The sequence below is a fragment of the Artibeus jamaicensis genome, unplaced genomic scaffold (assembly GCF_021234435.1).
Source record: "Artibeus jamaicensis isolate MK-2021 breed Jamaican fruit bat unplaced genomic scaffold, CSHL_Jam_final contig_2170, whole genome shotgun sequence".
Lineage (NCBI taxonomy): Eukaryota > Metazoa > Chordata > Mammalia > Chiroptera > Phyllostomidae > Artibeus > Artibeus jamaicensis.
In genome coordinates, this window is record NW_026521445.1 from 5,140,354 (window position 1) to 5,161,822 (window position 21,469).

A 21,469-nucleotide genomic window follows, 5' to 3' on the forward strand; every position below is an offset into this window, starting at 1 on the left:
GCTCTGTAGCTTAGTTGCGCAGCTTAGTTAAGAAAGCAGAGGCTGTCCTGGGGCCAGAAAGCCACTGTCAGGACAGAAAAGTGATGTAATGGTTTCCTATAGGCAAAGGTAACAGACAAGGGTGTATTTTATCTCCCAATTTGTTTAATCTGTACACACACCATAGCACGCAAAAAACTGAGCTAGACTCAGAGAAAGGAAGAGTGAAAATTGGTGGAAGAAATATCAATAACAACATATGCAGATGACACCACCTTATTAATGATACCATCTCACTATCAGAAAATAGCACTTAAAATAGGAATAATCAAACAGAACAATGCAACAACAGCCTAGAGCCCCCAGATGAACCCATGCATATTTGGATATTCGCTATGTACTAAAGGTGATCTTTCAACTCACTGGGGAAAGTATGGGCCATTGAACAAAACGATTGTAAAATGTAAAAATCATTCGTAGTTTGCAGGCCATAGGAAAACAGGCAATAGGCCAGACTTGGTTCAGAAGCCACCAACTGCTGCTCTATCCTGTCTGTGTGAGACGCACGCCCTAGAGGAAAAACACATGCACACAGGAGGCATGAGCAGGCCTCTCCACTGCAGCTGCATTTGCCAAAGAAACAAGTTGGCAGCAACCTAAGTTTCCAACAGTAGAAGGACGGCTAAACAAGTTATGATATAACTGCACCATGTCCAATTACGCAGAGCTGCATACGTGAATATAGAAACAGCTTCAAAACATAGCACAAGGAGTAAAAAAAGCGCAAGTGTTAGAATATTTATATATTTCTTAAAACACACACACGCACAAAGTAGTAAATGCATGGAAAGGCTACTCCAACCTGCTAACAATGGTTCCCTCTTGTGGGAGGAAACTGAGCAAGGTGGTGTTGGTTTGGGGCAACGGGTGTCTTAAAGGATTTCAGTTTCCTCTGTATTTTTTCAAGAGCATAGGGTCATAAATGATTTCATCAATTAAAAAAAGAATCAAATAATTTTAAAAAAGGAAGCCTAGTAATCTTTCCACTCCATGACCTTAGTCCCTGGCCACCTCCCCTGAGTACAAAGAGTCAAGGCAAATGGGTGGGAAGATGGAAGCCAGATGACTATCACACCCAAGTTATGGCCACGTGTAGTAGTTGGGTCTCTCTCTCCAGGCAACACTGAGGTCCCTTGGGGCTATTAAATAAGCCTAGGATGTGACAGCTATGGCCTCAATTATAGGCTGTTCAAAATAAAAACAACAGCTTAGGGCAAAGCCTGCTCTTTAAACAAACCTGTTATTTAAAAACCTAAAACTGACAAACAGGTAAAGCATTGCAAAATGATTCACCAAGTGAAAGCACAGAAAACTCTTTTAGTAACATCCAGTTAAAAACGGAAGATGAGACATCCTAGTCCCTTCACAAAACCACTAAAATGGGTTTTTTAATGAAAGTAAACATTTGAACTGGTAGAAATCCACAGGCTAGAAATAAGAGAGAAGCAAACAGCAGGTGAGCAAGGTCAACCCATTTTTGTAAGGTAGAAAGCAGATGGAGGAGTTAGCAGAACTGAGATACCTGAATACTAGATGCCAAAGAAGAAAGTCATCGTACATCGGATCCCTAGGAGGCCTGTCCATTGAAAAAACCACATACCACAGGTGGCAACATCAAACCATGTGGGAAAACAAATCAGGGAGGTTGGTTAAAAATCCAGGTAATGAGCATAGAGACCCTGAGTTTCCCTTTCTCCACCCCCACTATGAAGGGTTTTTTCATAATTGCATCAGGGAGACTGTAAACTGAGAGGCAACAGGTAGAGTTAAATTTCAGAACACCAATGATATTTGTATTAAGCTTCTAGAGAGAAAAACAGATTACATACAAAGACTCAAAATGGAATTTCTCAACAGGAAAGCTAAAAAATATATGACAAATATCTTCAAAATTTTCAGGAGAAATTACTTTTTAACCTCAAGTTCAATTCCTCATCTGTGAAAGTTCAGACAATCAATTGAATGTGAAGATAGAATAAGTTCTTGAAAATGTTGTCACCATGGTCCTTTTCTAAGGAAGCTACTAAAGGATGTGCTCCACCAAATCAAAGGGAGGAGTAAAATGAGAAGATCTGGGGCTCGAGACGCAGGGATGCACCATAGGAGAGAGGAGAAGAACCGTGTCAGGATAACAGCTGGACACAGGTCCAAAGAGAAAGGAACCAGGTGGGAAGGGAGGACAGGCGGGCTTCAAGAGAAGATCTCCAGGAAAAGAAAAGAGCTGACAGATTACCACATGTGTCTGACCACATGGAAAATACTATTCTGGGGGGTTTTCAGTTTTGTTGGAGAGATTGGGGAAACGTGGTGACAGTAAACTACTAATCAAGCAAAAAAGGCAATGCAGTCCTTAATCTAAAGGAGATAAAAAAGTTGACTAGGAAAAGAAATGCAATTAGTATAGCATATTAACCGGCTTGGCAGTGAGCCACTTAACATAGTGATAATAATATAAATACTGAATGCTTGTTTAACTAAAATTAGAGATTTTATTATATTAGGGGGAGAAGTAGCAAGTCAGTCTAAGATGCTAACACCTCATGTTACTATTTATAATTCACAAATAATGATAGACTATATTTAGAAAGACAGAGGTACATACCGGGAACAGGTAAAAGAAATGAAACCTGTTGCTGATGGGAGAAAAATGCGGCGGTGAAGGGAATGGAGACAGCTCTGCTACCTACTCACCGAAATGAAGCCTTGTGATATGATTTCATTTGTGAGCCATGAACATATGATTCTTAAGCTTTCTGGGTTTTAGTCTTCTCCACTGAAAATCAGGGATACTGGTAACACTTACCTAGAAAGGTGCTATTAAAAGCACATAAGATAATAGGGTAGCAATGCATTCGTGAACATTCCCACTCCACCTGGACCACTTTTTCAGAAGAAAAAGACAGGTTGAAGGAGCCACAATTATCCAAGAACTGAGACCTGGGACATCAGTGAGTCCAGTGTCAGATCAGTCCAAGCAGAAAGGAGATGAGACGTGAATGATCTAAGTGCACGGGTTTATCAAGGAAGACCTCGCCCAGTCTGAAATCAGGGACGCTTACAGGAGATCACGTGCAGCTGGGTTTGACTCCTGTTCTAAAGGAACTAACCATGTGTTCTCAGTCCAGTTCCTCACCTTCCCCAGCCTAGGCTTCCTCATCTGTGAAAGTGGAGGTAATAACACCTGCCCTGAGGGCTGCTGGATGGTTCAATGTGAAAGATCCTTGTGCAGTAGCTGGTACAGCCTCATCTTTGGCAAAGGAAGGCAGTTACGGTACCCCGCACGGGGTATTGTATTTTGCTCCTGAGAAGGACCATGCTGACCTTCAATTCTAACATAGATCAAGCACCCAGGGTCAGCCAAGCAAAGCCTCCTCAGAGTGAGTCTGTCCTGTCCTCTTTTCTCTCCAAAACCTTTGATTAGACAACAGTACACATTCACTGTAGGAAAGGCTGAATATATAAATGGACAAAAACAAGAAAATACATATAGCAAATAATCCCACCAGTAAGAGTTAAGCACCACTAACACTTTAGTGTATAACCTTCCACATCTTTTTGTATTTGTATTTTTAAATAAAAATAAAATTCAAGTATATCTATTATTTCTTATTCTTCATCTTTATCTTTCCTCACAGTGAAACTATTTCAACATTACCACTTCGAACAGCAGTAGGGTCAGCTTGACAGATGTCCTGCACCTTTTAGAATGTGCTTTTTCCTGCCACCCTCAGGGGACAGAGAGCGGCTGGTGCAGCACCCACTGCGGGGACTAGAGGGTTGACACCAGAGGAGGAAGTCAGAGCCTCCTTAAATAAACTGGGTGTTTCAGTGCAGGCTGGTAATCACGAGCGCAGTGATACCACCCCGCTCAGCTCAAACCAGGCCAGCAGCTGCTCAATGTGCTTTTTTAAGCCACATCTATTTCTAGGTGTTGGGAGGAATGTGAGATATTCTGGAAGTTCTGTACATGTATGGCTTCTCAGAGCTTTAAAAAATAAATATACACATACACACATATACATACTACATCTTACATAATACGCACTGCACAGAAATACACACTATAAATAAATACGTATGTAAAAGTATTTTGCACTAAGTGTGTGTACCTTCTTTTGGGAAGAAGGGCTCTTGCACCTTTTTATTAGTAATAGGAGCACTAGAAACCCAAACTTTGCTACTTCCCGTGGCAATTCAGATTTTCTGGGCAGAAAAGAGACACCGATTTAGAAGCACACATCCAAATCTTCGCATGTACACGGTGAGATTTTGCTTTTTCTCAAGTTCATCTATGGAAAACGGCTTGGCACTAAACTGTGATTAGAGTAACCACCACCCACCTGTGCTGTAGAAGCAGAAACCAGGGGCCCTCAGGGAAGAATCTAACCCCACTAGCCACCTAGAAAAGCCAGGTTTAGCCATTTACACTGAAGCCATGGCACTCATCTCTAGTGTCTTTCCCAGGTGACGACTCCCCAGAGTGAGAGACTGTGCTGTGCACTTAGCAGAGAGGGTGAACAAACAGTACACACGAGAGCCTGGCCCCTGCCTTGCTCAAGGCTAAGCTGAGAAGAACTGAAAACGCAGCAGGTCCAAGAGCTGGCCAGGCCCGGGCTGGTCCACGAATAACTGAAAATGGATTGGAGACTCGGAAATGGAAAGTTAAGAAGAACCTCTGAAAATGCTTTTGCCATATTAAACATCTTTAAACTAAAAAGTGGACGTATTTGCGGAATTCTACATCTCAGACCAGAGGGGTTAAGGCCGGGGTTCAGATCCCCACAGAGATGTTAACAGTCCTTCGGGGTGGGAGGCTCTGGAGGGGGTGCCGGCCGGTCGCCCTCCACCATGAACACAGTGCTCATAACAACAGGCCTTGCTTTTCCAGACCCAGAGGCCGTGTGAGTGCTTCCCAGGTGGCACAACAGGCTAATTTAAGGTGTGGGGTTAATACGTTAATTTAATGCTCTCCTTTTTGGTTAAGGGGTTTGCATTTCTATATTTCTAAATTTGGCATTCAAATCCCTTTAAATGGGGGCCCATTTGGCCTCTCCAATGTCCTTTTCTCCATCTCCCTCATCTGTCATGGTTTTTCCATCCATAATGCAGGCTCTGTGCGTGCTGGCCTGCAATGCCTGTCTTCTCCTCTCTACTGACCCGTCCAAAGCCCACTCTTAATTCTTCAGAGTCCTGTGCAAGCCCCAGCTCTTTAACTAAGCTGTTCCTGAAAGTTTAGCTCACACTGACCACCGCCCCCCATGAACACCAGCACCTCCATGACCATTCTGGTCTCTCTGCACATTGCACCTCACACCAGTCCCTCACTCATCTGCGCACGTCTTGCTTCTCCAACAGATCAACTCCTGGGGGACAGGGAAGATGACTCACAGCCCCACCTGCCGCCATTAGCGCTCTGACGTGGTGACACCGCCAATCTTTAACCTCGCCTTACCTGACCCCTCATTAACATCAATACCACTGACCAGAGCCTCTACAAAATAGCCTTTTTCTTGGTTTCTGTGAAATTCCCTCCGGATCTTCCTCCCACTTCTGGCCCCTCCTCCTCCATCCAATGTCTGAATTTGGTTCGGTCCCAGGCCGTGGCCTTATCTTCCCTTTCTGTACGCTCTCTCTAGAAAGTCTCCAACGTTCCCATGGCTCCAAATATCATCCACATTCTCCCCGATGTCTTCCTCCGGCCTGGGCCTTTCTTCGGAGCAACGCCTGGGAAGGCCAGTCATTATTTTTGATGTTTATGGAGACAAGCCCATTTTGTCCCATGGTTTTATTGCCTCTTTCATCCAAAGCAGCCACTAGAAAGCTGATCTTCCTGAGAGCAGGCCAGGCAAGAGGCTCATTCATGTAAGAGGTGTATTCACAATCAACTCCGCACTCACGGGCTGACAGCTCAGGACACCGCCTGCACGGAGCCACCAAAGACGGAGCCGAAGAAAGGACTTAGCAGGAGGAACCATGTCTTTGGCTCAGAGTTCTCAGTGCTCTGCAAATTGTCTCCCACTTCGGGCACTGAAAACATTTTTCATAAATGAGCAAATAAAGAAATGAAGGACAAAGTTGACTGCCTGTGTGAGCTCAGTCTAGGAAGGATTCTGGTCTGGAGAACACGGCTGGTCCGGAGTGAGCCCTAATCTCCACTTGTTGAAGTCAGTTCGGGTAGCAGAGGAATAGCCGATCCTGAGCTGCGTGAGCCTCTACCAAAGGCTTCTCAGAGCAGGTGGCTTTGCATTTGTTCGGTTAGTTAGCCAGGGCCGGGGCCTCTGGCCTCCAGCAAAACGGTTCTCTGATCCGGCCGGCCAGCGTGTATGTCTTGCCAGCTGGTGACTTAGGATCATGTTGATCATTTTACAATCAATTATCCTTTTAAATGGACTGATCTCTCAAACTTTTGGGATTTCTGCACCTGCACTTCAACTCTTTGAGACAGTTGATAGACTGAATGGGCATCACGGCAGAGCCATGGTCTCTGGGTTCTTTCGGATCCCTCCCAGAGCCACCAGACTGGCCTCCGTGACCGTCCCTGGAGGCATGCTGCCTCAATTAAGTCTATAAATAGAAACTTCACTGCTTCAGAGAGAATATAAATCAGCTTAGCAGGACACTCTTGGGGCAAAGAAGAGGGAGGATGGGTGGGGGAGGAAGACATTTATATTATTCAATGAAATGGAAATCAGGGGAGGCAGTGGGTGAAGAGCTGGAGACAGAGATTCTTCACTGTATTGGAACAACTGACAAGCAGCCTTGGGTGCCTTCCTTCAAAGGAGAGAGCGAACTGAACATTGGGGAGAAGTAGAGTCACTCTACTGATGCTTCAAAATATGTTCATTTATTAAAACATTTCAAGGCTCAACACAAATTCTGGCTCCCTGGGAAAGCACCTATACAGAGAAAGAGCATGTTGCTTCAGCAGCAACTTGTCTCTCTGTCCACCCCACTTGGTGCTTTATGAAAACGCCTTTTGCCAGCTTCCTGGAGCTCTGCCGGCTGAGTCACAACCAATAATCCCCCTCTCATGAAGCAGCAGGGTACTAGGAAGGCTAATTCTCCCTACCCCTTCCTTCATCATATATATTCTGTGCACTGAACATTAAATAGCACTTTGCCATAACATTTTGTATCTATTCTGCTACAAAATAAAATAAACTCCCTGTATAATGCTTAACAAGCCTCACCTTGCTAAGCTGTTCCAGTAGCCAATCTACGTTCTTCATGCCGCTGTGTATGCCTATTTTCCCCTGTAGTCCACTCAGTGAAGCCAGAAAATACCATCCATTCATTCAACAAATACACATTGCATGCTTACTCAGTGCCAGGCAATGTGATAGTGTCCAGAACACAGAGCTCTCACTTCATGAGGCTTATTACTCAGAAACGGAGCTAAGGATTAAACAAGTTATTGTATAAAATATTCCACTGCAACTGAGGTACGTACAGTAGAAGACAACACACACAAAGCAGCCAACATGACAACATGAGCTGTTAGATGAGACCTGATTGGCTTAGGAGGGTCAGTAAAGGGCACCCAGCAAGGGTACCACTCAAGCTGAAATCTGAAGGATGAACGGGGTGGAGGGAAAGAAGAGAGAGCATCCTAGGAGATGGAAGAGCCAGTATGTGGAGCTGAGGCAGGAGGGGTCAGATGACTATAAATGAACAGAAGGAAGAACAGGGTGTGCGGGGGGAGGGGCAGAGAGCGTGAGGAGAACTAGCAAGGTCAAGCTCAGTCAATGCCTCACATAGCTCATTTTAAATAATGTGGACTTAGTCCTAAGGAAACAGGATGCCACTAGGGATCTTAAGGATGACAACATGGTCAGGATTTTTTTCAGAAGCATCACCCAGCACCATGAAGATAATGGACTGAAGAAGGCAAAAGTGGAAGCGAGGTGACCAGTTAGAAGCTACTTGGTAGACCCAGCAAGAAATGAGAACAGTGGGAATAGGATGACTCAGTGGATATAAAAAGAAGCAAAAAAAAATTTTAATTCACTTAGAAGGTAGAATGTACAGTATACACAGGAAGAACTAAGACAGGGGGCATGCAAAGAAGACCTTGCTGATTTTGAACTTGAGTCATTAGAGAGATGATGGTGCCATTTGCAGAGACAGAGAATGCTTGAGGGAAAGAAGCTGGTTGGAATTATTGAAAAATAAGGGCGCATGAGTTCAGAATTCCACATACTGAGTCAGAGATGTCTGGGAGACACTTGAGTGGGGAAATTCAGTGGCCACACATTAATGAAGGTCATTTGAAATTATAGCAGAGGCAAACACTCCACATTCTTTTAATTTTTTTCTGGGAAAGAAATATGTTCTAGACTTTTACCATGCAAAATGGAAGTTGCTAGCCACATGGGGGCTACTTGGATTTAAATTAATTAAAATTAAATAAATTGAAAAACTAGTTTCTCAAGAGCTCAGCATGGCCAGTGACCACTGCACTGGACATGGATATTTCCATTACAGCAGAAGTTCGATCAAACAGCCCTGCCTAGAACACCAAGCTATTTGGTGCTTGCTATTTGCAACACTCAGCTCTGGCTGGTCCCTCGGTGGGTGTTCAGCTGTCAGTCTGTCAACTCCAGGAACTAGAATCCTATGGTACTGTCTGCCCCAGGCAACACCTTGAGGATGAAGATGACGAAGACATGGCAAAGGAGGAATAATGATCCTTGTTATTCAGACATCTTTCCACCTTCCTTTAAAAGACAGATGGAGGATAAATGCCATGGAGAGAGTGTATAAGGAGTATGGGGAGTGAACCCACATTTTAAAAATATTGTCAGATCAATTGGAGCCACTAAAGTCAGATGAAAGAAAGTAGGTGCCAAGGAGGCATTCAGTTGTTATTAGATTCTGACAAAAGAATAGGAAATGCATTCATGAAAAGAGAGGGAAAGAGGGTAACTCAACTGGGGAAACAGTTTTTTCAAAAGGTTGTGTACCTTTGGAAGGCCGGCCATTGTTTTTCCAAAGGAAAACAGAATCTGTGCTGACCTGTATAGGAAACAGAGTAACAGAGGGAGAGTCCTTGGGTGGAGGAGAAGCATTCACTGTGCACCGACCTAACACCGAGCCTGGCTTGACACCCAGCTAACCCCTGGGGATTTAAACAGTAATGGGATCCTGACCTGGTGCTCAAGGAGACCCCAGTCTAAACCCCCACAACCAACTACCGGGCTGTGGGGATAAAGGAGAGCTGATAAAAATAAAATATGTGTCTTGTCAACAAATATGTAAATCAGACACCATATTTGCAATATGCAAGGCATATATTTCACCAAAAATGCCTATTCAAAAGGTACTCTACTCCTAGGTGCCTAACTTGTGGGTAGAAAGTCAAGCGGGGTGAACACCTGAGGGTCCTCGAACGTGACAGAGCAGAAGTGAAAGTGCTCCCCCACGAGTGTTTTCCTGGGCTCCATTCGTTTTAACCAAGACTAACAAGCCGTGGGCCACATCGCACAGTTTGGGTTACTCTTCATCATTTTACATTGTAAAGATTTGCTAATAACATAACCATTAGCTCATACTCTACAAAGCACTGCTCAACATGAAGTTCGAGGTTAACGTGAGACCTCCCATGAAGGAACACAGTGCTTCAGCCTGGGCTGAGAAGAGTTCTCTGGCTTTCAGAGGAGGGCATCAGGCTTTGGGGAAGATGGAAGCCTTCACGATATCAGCCTCTGTGGTTTTTCTTTGTGTTGCCATGACTTTCACTGAAATTTCACTTTCTATCAGAATAACTGACGTTTCTTTTCTGCTGGCTGTGGGTAACACTACTGAGTAAAATAGTTATCTTTAAACACGTATATTTCAATTCCTTTAGATGTGTTACTTTGCTATGTACTTTGTATCAGTTTTCATGAAAATAACTGTCCACTTGTACTATGGCTAGCTTACAGAAGAACACTCGATCATATTTTATTCTGGTAGGGTTGTTTTTTAAAAATATGTATTTGCTTTAGTTGCATATACTGATGGAATTTAGCCACATTAATCACTTCCCACTAAATTTCTTGTGTTTTATTGCCTACTGCGAACACTAAAGCCAGCATATTGCTTTTTGGCTATGTTTTCAGGGCTATCAGAATATTGCTTCATATTCAGAACTGATGATTTCCTACAAGATTCTGGCACATTTGCATGATATAACATTTACTCATAGTTTAAAATCACTTAAATGGGTAAATCAAAGTGATCAATTAGTTTGTTCTCCAAGTCATTTTCCTGTAAATTGGAAACTTAAATCCTTAGCCTTTTTAATGCTACTATAACAGTAACTGTCAAAGTAGCGAAGATTAAAATACCAGCACTCCTCTGCATTGGCAAAGACATTCTCATGAACTGTTGGTGGGGATGTGAGTCGGCACACTTTGTCTGCCGGGTGGGTAAGAAAGAGTTAAACAGTAAGCATGGCAACGTAAAGGTGAGAAAACCTTACACGTAAAAATTCATCCCCGTTATGATGTTTATCTCAATGTGACTGCTATGTGCAAAAATATCAGAATAATATGTTATTAATAATACAAGACTAAATGCATTATAGCCTGTATAAAAGGGTGGTTATAAATTGATTTGGCGGCATAGAAAGGTGGTCCTGATACAACTATATCTCTGGAATAATAACTTTTTATTTAAATGTGTGTGTGTGTGTGTGTGTGTGTACAGAAAGTATTTGGAAGAATGGAAAATTAACAGTGTTTTTTGCTCAGGTATTTTTCTCCTCTATTCTTCTCTAAATGTTCTAATTTTTATATAATAAACATATATTGCTTTCATAGTTAAACCATTACTATATTTAATCCTTGCCCGAGAACATTTTTTTCTTTGCTTTTTGAGAGAGAGGAAGGGAGAGAGGCAAACATCAATGTGAGAGAGAAGTATTCACTGGTCGCCTCCCACATGTGCCGGGACAGGGGAGGTGACCACAACCTAGGTGTGTCCTGACCAGAAATTGAACCCACAACCCCTTGGTTACAGAAGGACACTCCAACCAACTAAGCCACACCAGCCAGGGCTTAAAACATTAAGTCTTTAGAAATAGCTACATTGGAATGTTTTTTAAACTGTCCTACATCTAGGCACAGGGGTTCCGAACCCATCTAGCAAGAACCACCTATGATGCACCGAATCTGATGACGGCCTTCGCTCCCAAACCAGTTCCCCTGGCTCAGCTGTCCCCTACTGCATGAGGAAGGCTCACCAGGCTGTCCTGGACGCACGGGGTCTCCACAAGCCTCTGGACTCCATTCTCCACGGTGACTCCCAGCCAGTTGAGCGCTGCCCAGCACCAGAGGTAGTCGTGCCCACCATGCCAGTAGCTCACAAATGCAAAAGTTGTCGCAGTGGAAAACAGCGTCCCCAGCAGGCCATGCTGGGACCCGCCCACTGGGATGTACACGTACCTAGAGAAAGAAGAGGCTGTTAGGACCCATGCAAAGGGCAGTCCCTGCAACGCAACCTGTTGCCAGACTTGACTCTTCTGTCACACATTGATAATCACTGTGAGCAGACCCTTCCCTATTCCAGGAGGCTGCAGAGCGCTCCTTGAATTCTCTACCATGTAAGGAGTTGGCAAAAACACAAGTCCTCACCTCTGCAGGGCTTTAGGTTAAATGAACACAAGGCTAAAGGGCAGTCATTACCAGAACAAATAGCACTTACAAGAGGCAGGGTGAAGAGTAATGCATTTAGTTCCTAAAAGCGATGTGTCCAACCCTAGAAAGCCAATCACCAAACGGCAGTTAAGCTCTGGCTATATGGATGCTGACATTCAAGGCAGGTATGTATTTTAAGCTCAAACTACGGGGTCCGGCGGAAGTAACACCTGCTTGAGTGTGGTTGGTAGGGTAATAAATAACATGGGTGCAATAATTTATAGTTTTAATGTGAACATTTCACTGATATTGTTACATGGTGTGCTTGAGCATGATACTGTTACGTTACAGAGTTACCTTCTTATGATTTTTAATAGAAGATTTAGTAATTAAAAGGGGGCATTACTTGTGCCAGTTTATGGTAAACCCAGTAGATAAGCATAGCTGCTGAAATGGCAGGAGCTGGGTGCAGAGGCGGGTGCCTGGGCTGCTCCCTCCGCTTTGCGGGCAAGTTGCCCAGAAGCAGTCGTGACTTCGCAAAGAAAGAGAAAATTTCTGTGTTCACACGGCAGTCAAATTATCACCCCACATGTGCAGCCATCCCTGGGTACGCTGTCCACGGCCGAGACAGCTGTCTGACCGCATACCAGTGGGACCATGTTCTTCCAGTCAGTGTTCTCCTGCTAGAGGTGGACGAAACTCACAACCCGTGGAGGTAGGACCTGGAGAGCTAGGCATGTACCCTTCACAGTTTGTCCTGTCTGTGTATTAGTGTTTGTAGGAAATTATGTTTTGAAAATCATTTTTGAATAGAACAGTTTTATGGGTAAGCCAAAAAATAAACATAAAAACCACTCCTCCTTTACCTTCGAATATGATCCAGTTTAGATTATTATTGTAACCTATTAATTATACGATCAGCTTAGACAGCCCCATTTTATGGATGAAAACCCTGAGGCTGAGAAGCAGAGTTGACCAAGATAGGCAGCTAGGAAGGGGAAGAGCCAATCGGCATCTATGGCAACCAAGTCAATATTTTCCATTACACCTCTGGGTTTATTTGGAAAAGCTTCTATTTTACAACCCAGTCGGAAACACACCAGAAAGCATGTAGCCATTTCAAAAATAAGTAAAGCAAAGAAAATACTATCTTCTGTGCAAAACCAAAACCATCTCTGGCAGTCAAATTAGCAAACACGTATCAAGCGCTCACTTCAAGTTACGGGATCCCCTACCTGCTGTTAAGTATGTAGTCAGGCCTCAGGGGCAGTCCCGGCATTATGGGAAACATAGAGACAGAAGACATTGCTCCTGCCAAAAGGGGGGCATAGCTGATTGTGAAACAACAGCAAACACGCCCCACATTAAGCTGCACGATATGGTACAAGGTAGACCACGAGGGTTTAAGAACATGGAGGAGAAGAGGGTCAGTGGAGGGAAGTAGGGTAGAGGAGGCTTAATGGCAAAAGTCTCTACTTGGCAAGGCCCATAGGATGAGTTTCTCTAGGCAAAGGGTGGGTGTTGCACCCTCAGAAGGGTGGGTGCTGCACCAGGACTTGGAAGGGCTGGGTGTTGAGCCAGAGGCCTGGAGCCCAGGCACGATAGTTTTCATTGGTGTTCTGCTGCCCCCTAGAGGCCACGTGGTCATTGAAAGCTAAAAAGAATCACAATTCTCATGGGACCGGACATAACTGCTGTCCATCATGTTCCTCCATTTGGATGAACTTACATTGGGCTGGCCAAAAAGCTCATATGGTTTTTTTATAACATAAAGGTATATTTTCATTTTCACCAATAACTTTATTAATTTGAATATTTTGAGTAGGTTGTCTATCTCCCATGTTGGTTGTTTTCAATGTCTCGATTTGATCACTATCAGCTTCAACTGGTCCACTCAACCATAAAGCATGGTCCAGTGAGAAATCTCCAGCACGAAACCTCACAAACCACTTTGGACATGTTTGATCAGTCACAGCACCTTCTCCATACACTGCACAAATTTTTTGTGTGTTTCAGTTACATTTTTACTTCTCTTAAAATAATAAAGCATAATATGCCAAAGATGTCACTTATTTTTTCCATCTTCAATATAAAAATAGCTACACAAAAATTCACCAATTTTGATGTTTTTTTTAAATGCACTCTGATATGCCATCTGTCACAATGCAATCTAACAAAGTTGTTTCAAATGAAATTCAAAACCACTAAGCACTACTGGAGCCATCTGACGGGAAAAAAACGAACGAACTTTTTGGCCAACCCAGTACAGTCAGTGCTGTGTGTGAGGAAGCTGAATACAAAAAAAGAAGGGGCAGTTAAACCAATTTCAAAAGTATGAGGAAAGACTACTGTTTGTAACTTTGCATACAACTGTTTTACAAAACAAGTTAATAGTAATACAGCACTATTTTGCCTAACAGCACTATTTCCTGTTGAGATTTCCACTGCATCTCACTAAATTATATCAAAGTGAGCTGCACTGTATATATCAGAAAACCCCGTAGAGAATAGAGACCACTCGTCGTTCACAACCAGGGGACCTTAATGTGGGATCCAGCTCCAAAAGGGGTGCATTTGCAGGCTCGTGACTAGGAAGCATGAAGCCCCGTAATTACATGCTCAGCTATTTCAGGCCTCTCTTGGCACAGTGGCCTTGTTACTGTGCCTTCAAAGTGACGGCCGACAAAAATTCCTTTTCTTGTAGACATTCATGTATGACGGGTCTCCAGGGACATGAGGCTACTTGTTTTAAATCAGAAGAGGGTATGGTTTCCAGGCAGGAAGATAAAAATCACTTCTTCACTCTGAGTTTCTAGAAAGGACTGGGTATGTCAGAAGGACGGTAAACAGGTTATTTCCTTCTACAAATTCCATCAGTCTTGTGTCAGTTCCATAATTAATAACAACAGAACCATGTCTCTCTTTTAGAAAAGCAATAGTATGACCCAAGTTACTAAGATCCACTGCACAGTGAAACTGATTTCCCAGTGGAAGAAGCAAAGCCTTCTCAACACAGCAAAAAGGAAAGACTCCTTCTTGTCAGATACGGCGTGAGCAGGGGTTTGCCGAGGCCCTGCCGGGCGGGCTTCGTGTGCTCACCGCCCGCAGAGAAGGCTGCTCAAGGAAGCGGCACCACCTGCAGCCGCCACCTCACAGGGTCAGCGCAACGCAGCACACCCCAAGCCCAGGGAAGTGACCTTCGTAAAATGTGATGTTATTAATAACAGCTACCCTTTACTGAATATCTGCAAGCCAGGTGCTTCGCACATACCATTTTTTATCATTAAAACAACCTTGCACCCTGACCCCTGTGCCTTGGTTGGGTGTTGTCCTGCAAAGCGAAAAGTTGCCAGTTTGATTCCGGGTCACATGCCTGGGCTGCTGGTTCAGTCCCTGGTTGGGTCAGGTAGTGAAGGCAACTGATTGATTTTGCTCTCTCACAGAGATGTTTCTCTCCCCTTCTTTCTCCCATCCTTTTCCTCGCTATAAAAATAAATAAATGAAATCTAAAAATAACCCTGCAAGGTATTAATGGCAAGGCCTGTTGTACACAGGAGAGGTGAGATCTGAACCTAGAATATTCTGGTTTCAGAACTCCCAGGCCAGTATGCTATTATGCTATTTATCGTTATGGGACCATTTCTTGGTGACATTTTCATCTTACTTAACCAAATCTTCAAAGCCGTATCCACAGAAACATCCACTAATATTTTATTAACCGGAAAAATGCCCTTTGTAGGAAAGGAATCTTGCTTGGGAGAAAAATACTCATTTCAAAGGCATTTAGGCCAAAAAGCTCTGTCTCAGAGGCCAGAGGTATGAGTTCAGTTTCTAAACAAGCTAGTTTCCCTGAGTCTCACAAGCAGAGGTTACCCGCGCTGTTGCCCAGGAGGGCGTCCCACAGCTAGATGCCCGACTGTGGAAGAAGTGGAGCGTGAGAACCTGATGATTGGGGCTTGCCGCTGAGAAGGTATATGTGAAGGCAGAGGAAAATATCTATCTATTCCTCTCCTATCCGCCATGAAAAACTTGGGACTATGCCCTACAGCTGGGGACAGGAGTGGTGAGAATCCAAGTGGTAAATACATTAATCTTAAAACCACGACACTCCTTTTTTCCAGGACAGACACCACAGCTCCCCGGCTTGCCACATTATCTTCCAACTCTCTGCCGAGGACTGATCCCCAGCCCAAGATAACAGGATGGGGCACCTAAGATAGCTGGGTTCTGCTGTCCCCGTGGGTTAGGAGAGGTGCTTGCAGGGTTCCCCTTCTCGTCAAGCACCGACTGCTTGCAGGGCTGAGGCAGATGCCCTGTTCCAGCTCTGCCTCATCTCCCACGCTCACGTCCAGTAGTTCTCCTGAAAAAAATCTAACATCCTGAACAAATGGGGCTCTCACACCTCTGCCCTCTCTGGCTTTCCAATTCCTAGTCAGTCTACAAAATTCAGTTGATTTTCTGCCGCCTCCCGAAGTCTCTTTTGAATATTCCAATTCTCTATTTACCCAGAAAGCCTACAGTTTCCCCTGCCTGCACGGTTATTCTCCAAAAGATGTCTTTTCCATTAGGGTTGTCATTGTAACTTACCGGAAAAGTTCCTTCGAGCTGCACAGATGTGTGTGTGCACGCATGTGGGCACATGCAATGCTAATTGCTAGCCCACAGTATTTATGTATGTAACAACATAATTTTATTTTTCGTAGCCTCAAACAGCTTTTAAACTTGTGCTAAATGTCATCACTGTCACAGACAATTAGGAACCAAGGGATGATGATAAGGTCCTACTCCAGTTTTGAGAGACTTCAGGAGACATTCATTCCCAAAGAATGCAGACATGTACAGGATCTTGAAATCTCTCCACCTTTGCAATCCTACTTATCCTGGTAAAGTAAAGAGGATTTGGCCCCAAACCTCTAGAAACACCCCAACTTCAAGATATTCTAAAAATGAAAAGTACTAGCCTTTTAAAGACTAGGCCCTTCAGTAGTGGGGAGGTGTTGGGAACCGCTCTGCCTAGTTTCAGGAGTTGTAACTGCCCCCCATGGCTAAGGATGACTGAGCAACCTCTAGAATGCAAGCCACTAAGGAGACAAAGCTTGTCCCCTGCCCCCAGTGCATGGTCGGATAGTCAGAGACGGGTAAGACCCCTCAGAGGGGGGCAACCTAAGCCAGACACAAGCACTTGGGAGGCCATTATGGAGAAACTCAGGGGGCTGTTACAAAGAGGGAGCGATGGACCCTCTGCCACCAGCTATTGTGACATAGCCCAAGTCCCCATTTCCATCTGGGAGAAGCACTTTCTGGCTCTAATCCACTTAAGCCTAAAAACCTATGATGGGGAAGGCAGTGCAGCCACCTGTGCTGGAAAGGGCAGGTGCCCTGGGTGATCGGGCCTAAGAAAGAATGTGTAAAATCCTGTGAAACCTGCTTTGTTTAGAATGCTCTCATTTAAATGATAAGGGTCCAAGCAAGAAATTTGTTCCTCAACGTTTTATGGCTCTTTAGCTATCTGACTCTGACTGAGAATAAGCCCTCATAGTTCTCTGAATGCTATCTATTGTTTGATCCTTACCTGTATTCTTGTGCAAACGAACCCAATAAAAGCCCCTTGAGGAAAAGGCTCTTGGTCCTTCTCCTTTGAGGGATTGGCCACCTTTCCTCCCCAAGCAGATCATGTCTTGGTAGTTTCACTTTCATCCACGGTGGACGGCGGACTTTGCAGGCAAAGATGCCTGCACAGGGAGGAGCAAGACTGGCTGCATCACACTGGTGGTGAAGTGACCTCACCTGGATTCCCCTGGGCACTGAGGTGAGCTCCTACTTAGAGGTCTTTGTGAAGCTGACCACGCGGCCCTAAACCCGGCTCCTACGGGCAGTGCCTCCCCTGGCCTGACCTCTGGCTTTGGCCTTGGCCTGCATGTGAGTTCTCTTTCTCAGAGCCCAGTGACGACCTACCGGTCAAACACCTGTGCTCCAGGTAGTGGACAAAGGCCCGGTGCCTAGCTCTCTCAAAGGAAGCTGTAGCTCTACTTATGAAAAGTTTTCAGAGGAAGTTGTACACAGAAAAGGATATAAATTACTTTTGACATCTTTCTGTTTAGTACAGATGGTAATGGAATTTTAATAAGTAAAAAGCAGCAGTCGGCTAATGGGCAACTACAGACCTGATCATTCTCAGAAGGCTAAGCGGGGGCCACTTCCAGAGCAGAGGGCACATGTTCGGGGGAGCTGACTCCAGCTCTTTTACTGAAAGATGCTGGCTGTAAGTATTATATGCAATTGTGAAAAATTACCTATTAAAAAAATGCCATGCCCTGCTTGACAACAGAACATTGTATAACCTATAAAATAAAGCTTAAATGCAGGCTATATTTAGTCTACATTTAAAGTTCTAGGTTCAAGTAATTAGATGCCAACAAATACAAAAATTAATGCTTTTACCCCACAAAGCCAGCAGCTCAGTGGGCTGAAGTACTATGCTGATGGGCCTCAGCCTCTGACTTCCATCACAGAGAAAGACTCAGCTCTCCCTTCACAGACCAAACTCCAGCTCCTCAAAGGCGCTGCCTTCCTCGCCGCAGAAGAGGATGAGGGGGTATGAGTGGCTCGGCCCAGCTGTCCCCGTCACTAGAACTGGCCCAAGTGGCTATAGCCGCAAAGCCCAGGATGGGAAGGAGGGCAGTGCCTGAGAGATAGAGAGATGTGCCCTTGGTGTTGCCCTGCCCACTTACCAGTCTCTGTAACCTTGAGCTTGTCAATGAAGCCATGTCCGCTTAAGTGTGCACACTAGGTTTATTCTGGGAGCACTATAACTTTCTCAGGTGTGACTTGCTGTGAAGACCAGATGAGACAAGGTATGTGTAAGGAGCCTGGTGATTCTAACACTCTTGTGCTTACTAATAATGGGCCAGTGGCAGCGGCAAGCTTGCATTCAGGAAAAACAAGGTGCCACTGTCACTGTGACTGATATCCCTAGATCTTCATGAGCATTTGAAAAGCATCAAGACCTCTGGCCTACTTGCTCAGGGATGCTCTTTACATGAAACCATCAGCCTTAAGTATGTCACCATCAGAACCAAGTCATTCAGCACTAAGAGGTCCAAGCTATGGATTCAACACCCACGTCAGCCTGTTGATTGCACTTAACCCACAGGGCAGCCAGGTGGTCTCCTCGCACCTGAGCTCCTACCACAATAAGGCCTGTCACCAACATTCCCCCTTCAAATCACTGCGCCTTTCCACGCAGGTTCCCCCTTACCCATGGAGTACAAAAGTCACCTGACCAAGTCCTTTCCTTGTAACGCTGACTGCTGTGTGGGCAGGGACTGAAGAAAGGGCTTACATGGGTTTACTCATCCCACAGTCTAAAAGCAGCCTAACTGTGCTCCAGAAGGTTTCCGTCTTTGCAGCATGACAACCCTCACATTACAAACTAAAACCCCCTCCAAAGACAAACAAACACTGAACAGACATCTCTTTAGGGCATCATATTTCAAACCGAGCTTCCTGTCACTAGAGGGATGGGAGGCCGGGGGTGGGGCGCTGGCACCAGGAAGGAGCACCCAAGGTTTCCCTCCCTGGAGTTGCTAACCCCTCCTTCCTGAGAGCATATTGAAGGCTCACAGTCCCCAGGGCTCCTGGCCCCATGTCTATTTCAGGCTATAAATAAACACCATAGAAAACAGATTCTTTGGAGGTACGAGCAAAAGAGAGGAGTTTATACACCTCGGTGCTGTGGAGCTGAGTCTAATCGCTAATAAAAAGGTCCTAGAAGACTCGGTTTAGTAACCACCAAGATTTCCTGGCTGGCTGCCTGTCTTCCCACCTGCCTCCCAAGGGAATGCACACTAAAAGCATTTATAAGCTGCCCTAGGCCAGAAGGAAGGGGGAGTGTCTGAAAAGCCAGACATAAAGGGGCAAACCAGATGAGTGTGTGATGTAGGTGTGTGTGGTCCCCATCTCACTGTGAGAGGGAGAGGTTTTGGGAGACAGATCCGACCCTCCCTGCTCCGGACGCAGTTCTCAATCTCTGCTCCATCTGCGGATCTCCAGCTGGCATCAAAGTTACAGCCATCCTGAGCACATCTCTCCTCTTACAAGCATTGGACTGGATGCTCTCCTTTGATCTCTGCCTCTCACCCACATCCTGTTCAGTGCCATCCCTGCCGGTCCTAATCTTCTCACTCATTCATCATGGCTGTTAGGAGAATGTTCACTGTAAGATAAACTTGTACCACTCAGATGTGGCTGGGCTGGTACAATGCCTTGCGGGGGGAGGGGGTCTCTGGAAGACAGTGCTCAGAAGACAAGCATATAATAAAGAAATGCCCACCTGACAACTGAGGCATTTCACTCTCTGCCTGGGTATACTGTGTGATGATTTTGACACAGTCATGCTGGACAGGGCCTCACGAGGCAGGGCCCATGGCCTGGACAGGTGTGTAGTCTCATGGAGACACAGCATTCCATATACAAAGTCCAACTGGTCGGTCATTCCGGCAAACATAAAAACTAACACCTGAAGAAAGGAAGAGGCAGATGCTTTGTCCTCAGGAAGCATCTAGTCTGACGATAATAGTCAAGTCCTTACCCTCGGGAGGTCCTGCCTTAAGTGCGTTCCTGTTGCATTAAGTCCTAAATTAAAACCTACCAGCCTGGTTTTGTCAGCCATTTTCCAACTGGCTCCCTCCTACGCCACCCACTCCATCTTGTGAGTGTCCAAAATAGATTCTCCACTCCAGCAGATGAACTTCATTTTTGCTCAAGGCTGGGCCCTACAATCATGACCCCACCCCCGCAACCACAGAAGACCTTGCCCCTCCTCCTCGTGCTGCTGTCTTTTCCAGCATTTGATCTTTCAAAATGGTCCACACTCATTTCAAGGAGCTTCCCCTGGCCCATCGCACTGCACACCAGAGGCCCATTCACTCTCCATCTGCTCAGCATCCATGCATTCACCTCGCCCAAGTGCGACTTCCTTCAGACTTTGGGGGGCTGCTCTCCAGCATTTCTGAGCTCCTTCATTGGGTCTGAGGGCCTGTGGGATCCCCCACCTTGTGGTCAAGGCATGGAACAGAGAGCTATGACATTTCTCTTTTGATGTCCCCCAGAGTCTTAGACCCTGGATTCAGGGCATGTGCAATAAATCCTGATCAACTCTCTTCTTTTCTCATCCTCCTCTGGACGAGGAGGGAAATCATGTTTTCCTGATTCATTTTCCTGGTCTTCTTTTGTTTGAGTGTCACTCTCCGTAAACAAAAGATGACCCTCCAGCTAAGTGCGGCTTCATAAGTAAATGTCACCCTTTAGGTCTGCCACCGCCACATTCTTCTCTGAAGTGCTGCAGGGCATGGAGAGGATGTTTGCAAACTCGGAGTAAATCACGCACAGGGACAGCAGCGCCCGAGCTGGCAGGCACAGGGAGGTGGGACACCACCAACTCCCACTTCACCAGGAAGCTGCCAGAACCACCCAAAGGAAAAGGGAGGTTTAACCAAAAGCAAAAGCTCAGTGTTAAGTGGTTAAAAACATCAAAGCGCCCAAGTTGGGAGGTGTAAGACTTGTGATGTTAAGTTTAAAAGCCTCCAATGAAGCCCCCAACAGATGCGCCCATCAGTGCTGGATGTGTGTGGGGAGGGCCATCAGCAGGCCAACAGCGGTATGTGGGACTTTGGCCCTTTGCTGACCTACCTTTTCTGAAAAAAATCTCTCCCTCTGACACAAATGTCACTCCTAAGTCCAGCATCTATTTTAGCCACACGAGAAGTAGTGAGGAGTCGGGACCATTATGGGACAAGAACAAATGAACACAC

At 45.2% G+C, this 21,469-nt stretch overlaps 1 protein-coding gene across 5 annotated transcripts in view; it reads right to left on the reverse strand.

The window, feature by feature from the left end:
• Positions 1–21,469, reverse strand: part of HHAT (hedgehog acyltransferase) — a 246,746-nt gene that overhangs the window by 61,519 nt on the left and 163,758 nt on the right. For all 5 annotated transcript variants that reach the window (XR_008390351.1, XM_037136997.2, XM_053658765.1 and 2 more), the window contains one exon: positions 11,264–11,465. Coding sequence is in view for 4 of the 5 variants with exons in the window: in XM_037136997.2 (XP_036992892.2) it covers positions 11,264–11,465 (202 nt within the window). In the remaining variant the exon portion in view is untranslated. The remainder of the gene's footprint in view (positions 1–11,263; positions 11,466–21,469) is intronic.